At 37.1% G+C, this 16071-nt stretch overlaps 1 protein-coding gene across 1 annotated transcript in view; it reads left to right on the top strand.

Annotated features, from left to right (window-relative positions):
• The first annotated feature begins 26 nt into the window (after window positions 1-26).
• The window catches only part of LOC123551267 (eukaryotic translation initiation factor 2 subunit 3-like), a 30098-nt gene continuing 14053 nt past the window's right edge, over window positions 27-16071 (top strand). Inside the window, exons 1-5 of the mRNA XM_045340067.2 lie at window positions 27-201; window positions 8370-8433; window positions 12358-12419; window positions 13214-13279; window positions 15758-15879. Coding sequence (XP_045196002.1) covers window positions 130-201; window positions 8370-8433; window positions 12358-12419; window positions 13214-13279; window positions 15758-15879 — 386 coding nt within the window. The 5' untranslated portion in view covers window positions 27-129. The remainder of the gene's footprint in view (window positions 202-8369; window positions 8434-12357; window positions 12420-13213; window positions 13280-15757; window positions 15880-16071) is intronic.

The raw sequence follows: 16071 nt of genomic DNA, 5'->3' as shown, positions 1-16071 counted from the left end.
ATTGGATTCTTATTGGATAATATTCGGGATATTGAATTCTGGGAAATTTGTTGGTTCCTAGTTTTTTTGCAGCGAATACTATTTCTCGAAAAGCAAGCAAGTATACAGGTCCTTGCATCAGAAAGCAACATGACGGCTGAAACAGATCAGATTCAGAAAAACCTCCAGCCTCATTTATCTAAACAAGATCTTTCAACTCTGGTTAGTCCATGTGTTATTTCACAGACAGTAGTTGCAACGGAAATCATTGTTTCCTTTCTAAGCGTGTAATTAATAGAATAATTTTGAGTGTGCAATATGCCGGCATAATATTCAGAAGTGGGTGGGGAACAGTGAACAGATGTTTCATGTCTGAAAAAGGTCCTCCAGACAGAATCAGTTATGCAATCGTGGCACAATAAAAAAAAGTGGTTGTCACAAGGCAAAAGCTGATGCAAAGCCAGAGGAAATCAGACTGGAATTATCCAAGAAGAATGAAAGAAGTATATAATACACAGAATGGTAGTCCAACTAATTTGAAGTGATCCTAGGAAATATTGAGATTTTTTTTCATATGGGCAATATCCCCACTCGCTTGAAACACTCGAAAGTAGTTGAAGCAGTTTCCGATGAAATTTTCATCGCTGCCGACGCTTTCCATGCTACAGGTTTAAATGCCAATTATTTCACGAATTGGCCATAAATTCAAGTAAATCTTAATGTATCAAAAGGGGATTCAATTCCTCATTGATTTATGTAAAAAGTATCAAATTATAGTCAAAAGTACGAATTTTCTTGGATTTAAACCTATGTATGTACTGTCAGGGGTCACGCTGTCGATCGCCACTTGAGCCATTTGCGACAAAAAAATGTGGCTCCGAAATTTTCTTATTGGCGAAAATGGCCTGAAGCTATGTCTGTCTGCAAAACTACGAATATTGCCAGTTTTACGAACCAAAAGGTGTGAAAAATCGATAATCTGTGTAGACACAACATCCGTTATTGAAAGGGAGGGAGCCAATTTGCAAATTTTTTATTTGATCAGGCAGTTAATTGGCGATAATTAGATTATTGAATAACAAACTGGATAATTATAATCAACATTTTGTGCACTTGATACGATTTTATGAGCAGTCGGCCGTTAGACAAATTTTCTATGATTGCCGAGGGTTAGTTTGGGCAAAAACAAATAAAAATGCTTTTGACAAGCAGAAATTGTAAGTATTGAATAGCTATGATGCTAGAAAAGCAATAAAACATAGGTGTTTTATCAAATATTTAATTCTAACTTACGTTTTCTGAATTTGTCACCCGTTTTCGCGATCATGATTTTCGGATATTTCTGTCATTTCTGACGAGATTTTTTAGTGCAATCTTAATAAAAAGCCAATAAAAAGTCTACATTTAAGAAAAATATGACAACTGTTGCAAAAGGAGCTCTTATTTTGAAGTATTTTTTTAGAATACAACATGCGAAGGCATCGAACCCCACCCACTTATAGGCAATGTGCAAAATAAGACACTGTTTTTTTTTTAAATTTTTTTTTTCTTTTTTGACATCTTTATTTTCAATGTGATTTTCAGAATTTTTTTATTAAATGGCAGAATGATGTTTATAAAAATGATAATTTTAGAAATTAACAAATTTATTTTCTAAATAGCTTTTTAAAGGGTTACTAAGAAATATGTAATAACTACATTAATTTCTTCAGTAGTATGAGTACTTTGGTACATATAATGTAGTCCTACAGGAACGTCAATGCTATGCTTTCGCCGTTGTTGGCCTCATAATTTTATCTTTGGAAAAAGCAGTGGCTCAGAGAAAAAAAATCCCAGTGTGACCCCTGACTGTACACGATAACAGTCTTCGTCGTAACTGGGTTGCCCGAAGTCCGGGACAAGTAGATCCTGTTTCGGGCAAGCCAAAGTTTTCAGGTGGTTGCCCGAACGGACAAGTGCTTTTTTCCAAAATTTAAATCCCTTAATTTTCACAATAATTACAGAATTTCATGAATCTGAAATAAACATTCTAAGTACTAGCTTTCGTATATTTATGCATGAATTGATGACTTCACATTTGCAATATATAAAGTAACTTTACAAAATTCAGAAATTACATCCCTAAAATTACCTGAATTGACTGGAATTTACCCGCGAATCGTAAAGATATCAAAACGCCATGCCAGTAATTTTCCATTCCACGAGCACGTGCGACCTATCGTATCGCCGTTACTTTTGTTTATCGACACGTACACAAAAAATGCGTGTAGTGCATTCATTTTTTAATATAATCGCTTCAAATTTTCAACACCGTTTGAGAAGTTATACAGTTTGAATTCTATAACAATTTTAATAAGATATCGACAGAAATGTAGGCAAAATTCTATAAAAACGATCGAAGTTTCATACAATTATTTGTAAAATTTCAAACAGCGCGATCTTATTTATTTATTTATTTCTAAAAGTAAATAAATAATACATACTATAGTCATAAATTTCAGACTTTTGACAAGAAAGTACAAAAAAAAAGAATTAAAAAATCTTAAATAATGAAAAAGCGGCAGCAATTTAAATACATCGAGTAAAACGATTTTTGGCAAACTGATTTCTGCAAGTGCGGCAGAATAGGTTACGTGACCTCGTGGACGTAAATAAAAACAATGATTGTTTTAAAATAAAGCAGTATGATGTCGCTGTGGTTTTTAATAACTTTAATAAGTAGATTCTAAATGAATCTTTGTACTTTTTTGACTCGACACTATGTCAGATATTCTTTTCAATCAGTAATGTAAATTCCTTGAGGGCAAATAGGTCACAGAGGTAGGATATCTACTTCTATCGTTTGACACATTTACCTGTCAAATTTATACGGGATATTGTATATTCGCTTTTAAAAAAATTAAAGAAGATATATTTTTTACTGATTTCTTCTCAGCAATTTAAAGAACCGAGGCCGTACGATCAGACAGTGATGTGTCACATGGCGCGAAAACATGACGTAATGCCATGACAATCTCGGGCAACTACACCGCTTTGATCTCCACTTCAGAAGCCACGATACCGACACACTTCATTTAGCTCTTTGAGGGGGTTTTAATTGATGATGAAAACAATGCCAATTACTTGTTTATCAACAGAATAATTACTGACAATGTTTTTGTTTTTTTTCGCTGTAAACACGGGTGGGTTGATGATGTTTATTTTATCCATATTTTTTTTTGGACACGTCGCCCCGGACTGTGATAATAGGCTACATTAAAATTTTACTTGATAATAATGCTTCAAAAAAAATAAAAAAACAAAACAAAAAACAAAAATACTGACCTACCAACCCTACTTTTTTTGGCCATGCCAGCAGAAACAACATTTTTTTTGGTGGGGAGGGGGGTGCCTAACCAGGCTGATCCATTATTGCAGTTAACTTTGAACAACTACACAATATTTTAAAGGCCCTAAAAAAGTAAGTTTTAGAAGGGTAGTGCAAATTTGAACCCCACACCTGGCATAGGTAGATACTAGATACTGGTATAGGTCTTACTTTTTTTCTACAGTTTTCTCCCATAATTTCTGTCTGGTAGTTACTTGAATATTGCAACATGGTTATCCACTTACGTTGGCTTAGCCTGCCCCATGGATAGTGTGGGTAGGTTAGTTGACTACCATTTAAATAACTTAATGTTGAATTAAGCATAAACCAAAATACATCATATTTATTAACAAAATTATTTCGGGCAAGTAAAAATGTTTTCGGGCAAGTGGTTTTCTTAACTTACTTGCCCGAAAGGACAAGTGCTGAAAAAAAATTAAGGCGAAGACTGCGATAAACGTTTACCATGTATACACGCCGATATGCACAAGCGATAAAACCAATAACTTTACATGAATGTGTACTGTGATTCATCTTCCATTATTTTGGTCCTTCAAAGTTTTGACGTTTAGATTGCCAATCACAAACATAAAACAATCTGAACGTTGAATTATTTTGACTACACAGAATGGCAACAGGAGATAATCTCGCGTAAGCACGTGTCAGCACGTTATCTTATTGAAGCGTTTGCTGACTTGATCACTTGTGATCAAATCAACAGACGCTTATTTAGTGTTTTTCCCAAGCCTTTTTAGCGAGGCGCAGCACCATGCCCCTTTTCTTTCGCGCCACGTTGCCTTCCTCAAGTGCCGCATGTTAAAAGAGATTAATGTAATACTATTTGAACAACACATACGATTTTTTAGTTGAAAGAATATTGTATGTGACTGTGCTCATACCGGTCAGGTTTCCAGAATATGAAAGAGTGAGATTTGTGCGAGTGGGGATGGGTGCGGGAGGGGGTTCCCTCCCTCTGGGGGGGGATTCCCCCCCCCCCCCCCCCACCCCAAGAAAATTCTTTTAAAATATACATGAAAATATGCATTCTGGTGCTTTCTGAGGCCATAATAATGAATTTCAGGTCCACCCTTTTTTTGCCTTGCTTTAACACATTCTATATGGAAAACACATGATTTTTTTGTTTAATTTTATTTCATGATCTACAAGAAAATTTAGTTTTCTAAAAAAACAAATAAAAAAAATAATGTGATTTTGTCAGTGATTGAGTGAAACTGTTTTGAGTTTTTATTACAGCCGTGATATAAAATGTATCTATGAACCTGAATGTTTAAAAAAAAAACCGTCTCACTGATCTACATATTCTACTTTCGATTTGAAATGTACTTTCGGTTTGAACCTGCACCGGAAAAACTGTTGTGCATACAACTTACTTCCTACATAGCTTGCAGAAAGCAAAACTAGGTCCATTGTCTGCTTTTCTAAGCCAAGGAAATTCCAGTTCCCACACGTTGTTATATTTTGACGAATAATTCTTCTTTTTTCTGGCATCTTCATGTTTTTAGCTCACCTGTCACATAGTGACAAGGTGAGCTTTTGTGATCACCCTTCGTCCGTTATCAGTCCGTCCGTCTGTCTGTGTGTCAACAATTTCTTGTCTGCACGATAGTGGTTTCATTTATGAGTTTATTTGAACCAAACTTGCACACAACTTGTCCAGATTCCATCATGGGTTCCAGAGTTATGGCCCCTGAAAGGGCCAGAATTAGCTATTTTGACCTTGTCTGCACAATAGCAGCTTCATTTATGATTTTATTTTAACCAAACTTGCACACAACTTGTCCAGAGTTATGACCCCTGAAAGGGCCAAAATTAGCTATTTTGACCTTGTCTGCACAATAGCAGCTTTATTATGTCTCCCCCAGGAGACATATTGTTTTTGCCCTGTCCGTCCGTCCGTCCGTACGTCACACTTCATTTCCGAGCAATAACTGGAGAACCATTTGACCTAGAACCTTCAAACTTCATAGGGTTGTAGGGCTGCTGGAGTAGACGACCCCTATAGTTTTTGGGGTCACTCCGTCAAAGGTCAAGGTTACAGGGGCCTGAACATTGAAAACTATTTCCGATCAATAACTAGAGAACCACCTGACCCAGAATGTTGAAACTTCATACGATGATTGGTCATGAAGAGTAGATGACCCCTATTGATTTTGGGGTCACTCCGTCAAAGGTCAAGGTCACAGGGGCCTGAACATTGAAAACCATTTCCGATCAATAACTTGAGAACCACTTGACCCAGAATGTTGAAACTTCATAGGATGATTGGTCATGAAGAGTAGATGACCCCTATTGATTTTGGGGTCACTCCGTCAAAGGTCAAGGTCACAGGGGCCTGAACATTGAAAACCATTTCCGATCAGTATCTAGAGAACCACTTGACCCAGAATGTTGAAACTTCAAAGGATGATTGGTCATAAAGAGAAGATGACCCATATCGATTTTGGGGTCACTCCATTAAAGGTCAAGGTCACAGGGGCCTGAACATGGAAAACCATTTCCGATCAGTAACTTGAGAACCACTTGACCCAGAATGTTGAAACTTAATAGGATGATTGGTCATGCAGAGTAGATGACCCCTAATGATTTTGGAGTCACTCTGTGAAAGGTCAAGGTCACAGGGGCCTGAACATTGAAAACAATTTCCGGTCAATAACTTGAGAACCACCTGACCCAGAATGTTGAAACTTCATAGGATGATTGGTCATGCAGGGTAGATGACCCCTAACGATTTTAGGGTCACTCTGTTATAGGTCAAGGCCACAGGGGCCTGAACATGGAAAACCATTTCCAATCAGTAACTTGAGAACCTCTCGACCCAGAATGTTGACACTTCATAGGATGATTGTTCATGCAGAGTAAATGACCCCTATTGTTTTTGGGGTCACTCCGTTAAAGGTCAAGGTTACAGGGGCCTGAACATTGATAACCAGTTCCGATCAATAACTTGAGAACCACTTGACCCAGAATATTGAAACTTCATAGGATGATTGAACATGCAGAGTAGATGACCCCTATTGATTTTGGGGTGAGTCTATTAAAAGTCAAGGTCACAGTGGCCTGTTCATGTAAAATCATTTTTTGGAAATAACTTGAGAACCACTTGACCTACAATGTTGAAACTTAATAGGATGATTGGACATGCAGAGTAGATGACCCCTATTTATTTTGAGGTCACTTGATCAAAGGTCAAGGTCACAGGAGCCTAAACAGTGACTTGAGAACCACTAGGCCAAGAGTGTCGAAATTTAGCGGGATGACTGGACATGCCAAATAGATGATCCCTATTGCAGCCAACCATCAGTGTCTCTTTGACTTTCGCTCCTGACCTCTATTGACTTCTTGCCTATAGGACTTTGCATTTGGGGAGACATGCGCTTTTTTACAAAAGCATTTTCTAGTTTATGATTTGATTTTTACCAAACTGGCACACAACTTGTATCACCATAAGATCTTGATTCCTTTCTTGAACTGGCCAGATTCCATTATGGGTTCCAGAGTTATGGCCCCTGAAAGGGCTAGAATTAGCAATTTTGACCTTGTCTGCACAATAGCAGCTTCATTTATGATTTTATTTTAACCAAACTTGCACACAACTTGTATCACCATAAGATCTTAGTTCCCTTCTTGAACTGGCGAGATTCCATTATGGGTTCCAGAGTGATGTCCCCTGAAAGGGCCAGAATTAGCTATTTTGACCTTGTCTGCGCAATAGCAGCTTCATTTATGATTTGAATTTAATCAAACTTGCACAAAACTTGTGTCACCATAAGATCTCGGTTCCTTTCTTGAACTGGCCAGATCCCATTATGGGTTCCAGAGTTATGGCCCCTGAAAGGGCCAAAATTAGCTATTTTGACCTTGTCTGCACAATAGCAGCTTCATTTATGATTTTATTTTAACCAAACTTGCACACAACTTGTATCACCACAAGATCTTAGTTCATTTCTTTAACTGGTCAGATTGCTTCATGGGTTCCGGAGTTATGGTCCCTTAAAGGTCCAAAATTGGCTATTTTGGCTTTTGCAGCCATATAGAGACTTCATTTGTGGTTTTATTTGATACAAACTTCCAAAATATCTTCAACAACAATAAATCTTGGATTCCATGACAAATCAGATCCAGTCGTAGGTTCCAAAGTTATTTTATATCTGATTACCTCCCCTGATTGTAATCAAAATGGATTTATATCAGTAAGTACTTAAGGACTTATTTGAAATTTCATTACTGTCATTAGTTGGACTGAGACAATCAGGATAGATAACTATGGACTGATTTTATGTCAAATTACCTCCCTTTATTTCAAATTAGAATGTGTATATCTCCATAACTAATGAAGATACTGATCTGAAATTTCATTTATGTCAACAGATTTATTTGACAGATCCTTCTTTTGTCCACTTACAATATTTTTTTTTTAATTACTTCCCTTTTATGGAAATTAAGGCATCAATCTGATTGGTACAATCTCTCTCGGGAAGCTTCGGTTAAAGCAAAAACTGGCCAGAACCAGTTTCGGCAGGTCCGTTACGTAATCAGTACATTGAAAATGACCCTTGACATGTGTTTTCTGTTTATTGTTGTCTCATCCTGTCTTAAAATAACGATGCCAGATGGCAAATTAGAGAAAATAAGTGGTCCACAAATTTTTTGGTCTGATTTTTTTAGAAAGCGTGAGAAAATGCTCCAAATTCCTTAAGTCCTGATCAAACCTTGAATTCGTGAGAATCACGATTCAAGCGTCAGACTTGACAGGTATGCTGTGCTGAGAGAGGTAGGGCTTGGTCATAAGAAATAGGACAATTATTTGCAATATTTTTAAATTGCACTTCTTTCCAGGTACAAACCAAAGATAAAAATGAGCGGAACCTGGCTTAAGATCTGGACCATATTCTACCTCTCATCAGTCTGACCTCATTGATGCTGAAAAAAAAATTTTGAGGTCCTGTTCAAAATTTCAACAAGAAACAAAACTATATATCCTGAAAATCTTTATATTTTTCAGCGGGTTGAAGATCTTACTCCACTCACACCAGATGTAATCAGTAGACAGGCAACAATAAATATTGGTAATTTCTTTATTTCTAATTAAAGTTACTAACACAAGATCACCTTAACAGTTATGAATCTTTTTGGCATGGGGAAACAGTTGTGTCATTATTTATTAGAATTTTGGTAAAGTAGGTCATCATGAAATGTTTTGATAAAGTGGTATCCTTTTGACTATGTTTGAACTTTGGAGGGAAGTGTTTCAAGAAAATAAAGTTACATTTAAAGGATTTTTTTAAATTTCTAAAACAACATCATTCTGAGTCTGTTTCAACTTTCAGTGCGATTACCATTCAAACTTGTGTTGCAAAATCTGTTTATACAATACGGTAGATACCCATGTATAATGTGCACCCGTGTATAATGTGCACCCCCGATTTTAGCCCAAAATCCTGGGAAAAAAAACATTTTTGGTCAATTTTGAGATGGATGGAAAATGAAAGTAGAGTTAACATCGACACCTGTAATAAATTTTATCTCCACGGCAGAGAGCCGCATCGGTCTCGCAGTACTATCGATTTTTGTTTTCTCGAAAATAAAACCAGTAAAATATTGTTGTATTTGTTGTTTTACCTTTTTTAATTAACTATTTTGAATAAATAAATAGCAGCTGATTCAATATTTCAGAATGGTATCTTTCAAAATGACATGAGCTTCTCAATTCAAACCGATAACAAAAGGTGTGATAGTCTTTTTGTCACGATCAAATAGCCAGTAATTATCGGCAATTAACGTGTCACCTCGTGTCAATTATGTTGTTCACAGTTTGATCTCGGTTGACGATAATTCTCGATCTTTAATTAGTATCATAATTTTTGTGATTTATTAACATTTCCTTCATCAAAATACTTTTAAATTTATATGAAATTAATTTTGTTTGAAAGGAAAGTAAACCATTCGATCTTTTACGGAACGTAACGGCAATCTTAGATTTTAGCGGTGACAGTAAGTGCGGGGAGTAGTTTCCCTTTACCAAAATGGCGAACATCGGTAACTTAAGGTGCCAGGGGAGTGCAGATTCGCGAATTCCACATTGACGTGTGGGTACCAGTGTTGAAATATCCATAGAAATCTTGTTTTTGCTTATTTTTCTTTGAAACTACTATGGACTATTGCAGATACTATAGACTACATAAAGACGACTCTCCGGTCCTATGCACCTGTCGCTTTCCATGCCAGATGTAGTGAAAATTGGCTAAATCACCCAAATTTTATAGACCAAAATTAGCCTAACCGGGCCTCACTTTGAACTCTGCCATTCATCCATTTTGTATTTTTAAATCCAATTTCGTAGCATATATGTATAGTGCGAACATAGATGCATACCCAGGTGGTGTGGAATGTGTCTCCCAACCACCACTTTATTTCCCTAATTTTCACTTGAAAAAAAGTGGATGGATGACAGCCGAGCGTCTGGCCGACTTTTTGTTCTGATGTTTATGTTTTAGCCTCAACCGGAAGTACGGAGCTAGGAATTTTAAAACACCCGCCATGTAGAATCATTAACCGTTCCTCATTCCCCGGATATATTAAAGAATTAATAATGATAAATAACCAGTAAGATAGATATGCCTTTATATCTACCCTGTCCTGCTTATACAGAAAATCGACCGGGGCCAAACTACGAAACCGCTCCCCTGCCACCTTAAGTTTTTAAGATGTTTAAATAAAATAAAATGTAACCTGTCCTGAATCCTAAGACACTTATAGTGATATCAACTGAATAAAAAGTGTTGCCGTACCTTGCAAGATAGCCGGTGAATAAGCCAACAAAAGTGCCCACCCCTCCACGCAAAAATCAGCCAAAATTTGCATTCTGAATCAAAGTAACCCCGAAAAACTATTTACTGCCTTTAAAGTTAATTTCACACGATATTAACATTTTAAAGCCTTTCAAATGTTAAAACCATGTACTTTTAACATAATTTTGGTACACAAATGCAGATTACCGTACTTATCCTATCGGGACACCCCTTAAAGGCCACCCATCCATCATTTGGGGCCACCCCAGCCATTATATAGCTTAATGGCATTGCTAGATATAGACACAGGTGTTGCTTTTAAACAAAATGGCATGAATAGTCATTATCTAGGCACTAATTTCTTTTTTTGGCCGTTTTATGATACGAATCCTACAGGCTGGGGGTCCTTAGCTTCATTATTATATGGCCACCTACTGCCATTTTGGGTTTCGCTAGGCCGAATTTAGTACTCAGAAATGAATAAAAACCACTATAGGTTACAGTTCATTCCGTAATGGGTTTAAATACATGCAAAAAGTCAATATTTGAGTGGTTTGAAAATTTGCCTATTTTCCTTAAGGTGGCAGGGGAGTGCAGATTCGCGAATTCCACATTGACGTGTGGGTACCAGTGTTGAAATATCCATAGAAATCTTGTTTTTGCTTATTTTTCTTTGAAACTACTATGGACTATTGCAGATACTATAGACTACATAAAGACGACTCTCCGGTCCTATGCACCTGTCGCTTTCCATGCCAGATGTAGTGAAAATTGGCTAAATCACCCAAATTTTATAGACCAAAATTAGCCTAACCGGGCCTCACTTTGAACTCTGCCATTCATCCATTTTGTATTTTTAAATCCAATTTCGTAGCATATATGTATAGTGCGAACATAGATGCATACCCAGGTGGTGTGGAATGTGTCTCCCAACCACCACTTTATTTCCCTAATTTTCACTTGAAAAAAAGTGGATGGATGACAGCCGAGCGTCTGGCCGACTTTTTGTTCTGATGTTTATGTTTTAGCCTCAACCGGAAGTACGGAGCTAGGAATTTTAAAACACCCGCCATGTAGAATCATTAACCGTTCCTCATTCCCCGGATATATTAAAGAATTAATAATGATAAATAACCAGTAAGATAGATATGCCTTTATATCTACCCTGTCCTGTTTATACAGAAAATCGACCGGGGCCAAACTACGAAACCACTCCCCTGCCACCAAACGGGTAAGGCTATTTTCCATAGGGCAAACAAACTACTGTGGTCAAAGTCGACCTAACCCTAACCTCTAGTCAGTATATTAGAGTCATAATTTTAGTGGTGCAAAGCCTGGACTATGGCCGACAAAACTATAGAAAGTAGTGTTTCCCGTAACAAACTTGTTTTGAAGTTGGAAAATTGTCTATACCTGTGTATTATGCGCACCCACGATTCGGGGGTGGTCCCAGGAGTAAAAAAACAGCGCATTATACATGGGTATCTACGGTACATTTGAGCCGCGCCATGAGAAAACCAACATAGTGCGTTTGCGACCAGCATGGATCCAGACCAGCCTGCGCTGTCTGGTCAGGAACCATGTTATTCGCTAACGGTTTCTCTAATTGCAATAGGCTTTGAAAGCGAACAGCATGGATCCTGAACAGACTGCGGATACGCAGGCTGGTCTGGATTTATGTTGGTTGTAAACGCACCATGTTGGTTTTCTCATGGCGCGGCTCATTTTAAGAATAGCTCATAAAACATATAGTACAAAATTCTGACTGGTACGATATTGTGATGAAAACAATATAGATAGGCTTTTACATTAAAAACAAATAAAATGGTACAAATATCATTTGAACACAATTGAAAAAGCTGCTGCTATGTTAAAAGGTGTAACTTCTGCATGTATTGTTTTTCAATGACACATAGAAAATAACACTTAGGCCTGCAAAAGTCTGAAAATTCAGATTTTCCAAAATAATGTCTGTAGATGAACTGCACTGCTTCAGCATATTCCAAATTGTCGCAATTATTGTGACAACTCCAAAATCTTTGTTTCTGGAATGTTAGCGTGCCCAAATGAATGTTAGGTCACTTGACATAATGATGGAAATACAAAGAAAAAATCATTTTTGCCTTTAACTGCCTTATTGTATTTGTCACAAAGTATTAAGTGAGGGCAATAAGAGTAACTAGCTTTATTACTGTTTTACAGGTACCATTGGGCATGTAGCCCATGGAAAGTCCACTTTAGTCAAAGCAATATCTGGTGTTCAGGTAGGTAAAATTCCTATTGTAAATATTTCATACTTTCTTTTGCACATGTAAGATCATAGATGTTTGTTATTGATTACCTTGCTATAAATAGTAACAAAAATGTCCTGTAACCCAAGCCAATACCTTGAAGCAGGCTTGATATCTCATTATTGGACTGTCACAGATGATGTCGCACCCATGACTTCTCATATGACACCAGTACTGGTTTTTCCAGGAAGCAGACTTGAGAGTGCTTCAAATAAGCTTGAAGCTTTTATCACAATTTAGGCCATTTAAACTATCGAGTATGTGATATGGGACAGTATGTGTAGGTATGTGATAAACATCTGATTACATGGTAGTTGGGTGCCTGTCGCAGTTACTAGCACTCTTGAGCTTTTATTATCACCCAGACTACGCCCTCTTGCACATACAGGTTTAGCTGTATAACTAAAAGTTCCACTCTTACATTGAACTTACCAGACAATATTTGGTACACACACTCATTACCTAATATTTCATTATATGCAGAAATTGGCTATTAGTATGACAAAAATGGTTCATCAGTGGATCTTAAACTGATCTCATTATTTGATATGTCAATTATACCATGACTAAGTGGGAGGGGCTAGTTTCCACGTGTTTTATACCTGTTTGAGCTATGAAACGCCAGTGAGCAATTTAGGGCGATCAATTTTCTTTCCTCTGTTACACGATATATTTTATGTTGAGCTGTGAAAAAAAGTATATATTTAAGTTTTCACTTAGTTTATTTATTTGTAGCATTAAATGTGTATTTTGCTTATCATTTACAGACTGTCCGATTCAAGAATGAGAAAGTAAGGAACATTACAATCAAACTGGGATACGCAAATGCAAAGGTAGGTCTAGCAAGTTGAAACAGGACCAGCTTCTAAATGTAGGGAAATAAAAGAATATAGTCTAAATTGTAAGCGTAGCAGTGGTGTAGTGAGTAATATGACAGCCACTTAGTCTTAGGTAGAAGGTTAGAAACATTCTGAGGTCATAATGAATATCAGGTTCCAGGGTTATGAAGTCAACTTTGTATACCAGTCTCAATACTCCAGTGTATGATTGGATAATTCTAAGCTCATTCTTGAATGTTGCCAGTGGCATAGCTGCATTTTAAGTCTGGCCCTGTGTTCGCTAAACCTTTTTTTTTTCGGTCTCTGACAGCTGAATATGAGATTGACATTTTGACAGCAAATTTTACTATAACTTCAAGATTAGATTCCAGTTGAGACAAGTACCATCAATATTTAATAGTCATTTGAAAATAGGGATTACACAGTTAATTTCAAATATGCACTTTAGATATAAATGACAAAGTTTCATTATCAAACTCAGCTGAGAAAGAAAAATTAATGTTTTATGAACATAAGGCCTGGTCTCTAAACCATTTTATAATTTCATAACCAGATTTTCAAAGAATTGGTCTGGAGGAGGCATTCAAATGAACTTCTAGAACCTCAGGGTTATTGGCTACAGAACATGATTATGAATCTGTTGAGGCTGTCTAACTTGGAGAAAGTTGGCCATTCTGTCAAGGCGCCAGCCTGTGCCAGAAATAATGTAAGGAGAGGCAGCCTTGGTGTCTTGGCCACCATTGAAAAGCTGGAAAGATGTATCTGCTAAATTATTGTGTTGTGACATAATGAACAAGAGCACCGCCCTGCGGGTGCAGACACTCATCTGATTTTTAGCTCAACTATTCGAAGAATAGGGGAGCTATCCTACTTGCTTCGGCGTGAGCGTCACACAAATGTTAAAGTTTGCGTACCACCCCAAATATTTTCAAAGTCCATTGAGATATTGCATTCATATTATGCATACTTGTTTAACATCATGACCCCAGTCTGTAAAAAGGTGGAGGCAACTCTATCAAGCATTTTGACTGAATTATGGCCCCTTTTCGACTTAGAGTAAATGTTAAAGTTTGCGTACCACCCCAAATATTTTCAAAGTCCATTGAGATATTGCTTTCAAATTTTGCATACTTGTTTACCATCATGACCCCAATCTGTAAGAAGGAGGAGGCAACTCTATCAAGCATTTTGACTGAATTATGGCCCCTTTTCGACTTAGAATAAATGTTAAAGTTTGCGTACAACCCCAAATATTTTCAAAGCCCATTGAGATATTGCTTTCATATTTTGCATACTTGTTTACCATCATGACCCCAGTCTGTAAAAAGGAGGAGACAACTCTATCAAGCATTTTGACTGAATTATGGCCCCTTTTTGACTTAGAATGTGCTTATTGTAATGTTAAAGTTTTACTCATTGCTTATATTATACTCTCAAGCACTGAGAATAGTCGAGTGCGCTGTCCACTGACAGCTCTTGTTTTTCTCTGTATAATAGTAATATTGTCCTACCCATGATTTTCTAAGTCCAAAAAGGGTCAGAATTCTTGCAAAAAGCAATGCAGAGTTGTGGTACTTGTTGTGCAGAGTCAGCTTTTAATGGCGAATAACTGCTCTAAGTTTTAAAACAATAGCTTTGACCGTTAAGGAGAAAAGTTGACCTAAACGCAAAACTTAACCAAGAAATCTGATTTCCTAAGTCCAAAAGGGGCCATAATTCTTGCAAAAAGCAGGATGAGGTTATGTTTCTTGTTGTACAGGGTCAGCTTATAATGGTGAACAAGTGCTGCAAGTTTCAAAGCAATAGCTTTGATAGTTTAGGAGAAAAGTTGACCTAAACACAAAACTTAACCAAGAAGTCCAAAAGGGGCCATAATTCTTGCAAAAAGCAGGATGGAGTTATGTTTCTTGCTGTACAGAGTCAGCTTGTGATGGTAAACAAGTGTTGAAAGTTTTAAAGCAAGAGGTTTGATAGTTTAGGAGAAAAGTTTACCTAAACATAAAACTTAGCCAAGAAATCTGATATTTTCTAAGTCCAAAAGGGGCCATAATTCTTGCAAAATGCAGATTGGAGTTATGTTTCTCGCTGTACAGGGTCAGCTATTGATGGTGAACAAGTGTTGCAAGTTTCAAAGCAATAGCTTTAATAGTTTAGGACAAAAGCTGACCTAAACATAAAACTTAACCAAGTAACGACGCCGATCAAGTGATGACAATAACTCATTTTTTTTCATTCCAGAAAATCAGATGAAATAAAAAACTAGTTTATAATGAGTGCCATGCTTCGCTATAGAGCTAAACCTAGATGTGAATTATACAAAACTATATTACACTGTGTGTTTTAGTTATAAATATATTCCGTTTTGGGTGCTTCTGTAACAAGGATTCTCTTTCTTTGATTATAGATTATAATCGGGTGAGAAAAGTGATAGAGGCTATCAAAGACTATTAAATGTCAATTTCTTTCTTGTAGATTTATAAGTGTGACAATGATAACTGTCCTCGACCGGGCTGTTACAGATCATGTTCAAGCTCCAAAGAAGACTCATTTCCATGCGACAGACAAGGTTGCTCAGGCAGATTTAAACTATTGAGGTAAGTCATTAGGGCACTTTTAACATTGGGAGGGCCTGTGACGCTGACTGGTTAGGGTTTCTTCATCTGGACGGCTTGTGATGCTGAGTGGTTGAGATTTCTTACATCAGGAGGTCGGAGGAGGGCCTGTGACTGCTGTTATGGTTAACATTGGGAGGGGCTGAGTTGTTGAAGCTTCTAATATTGGGTGGG

Source organism: Mercenaria mercenaria, unplaced genomic scaffold (assembly GCF_021730395.1).
Source record: "Mercenaria mercenaria strain notata unplaced genomic scaffold, MADL_Memer_1 contig_3876, whole genome shotgun sequence".
Taxonomy (NCBI): Eukaryota; Metazoa; Mollusca; class Bivalvia; order Venerida; family Veneridae; genus Mercenaria; species Mercenaria mercenaria.
This window is presented reverse-complemented; position numbering and strand designations above follow the sequence as displayed.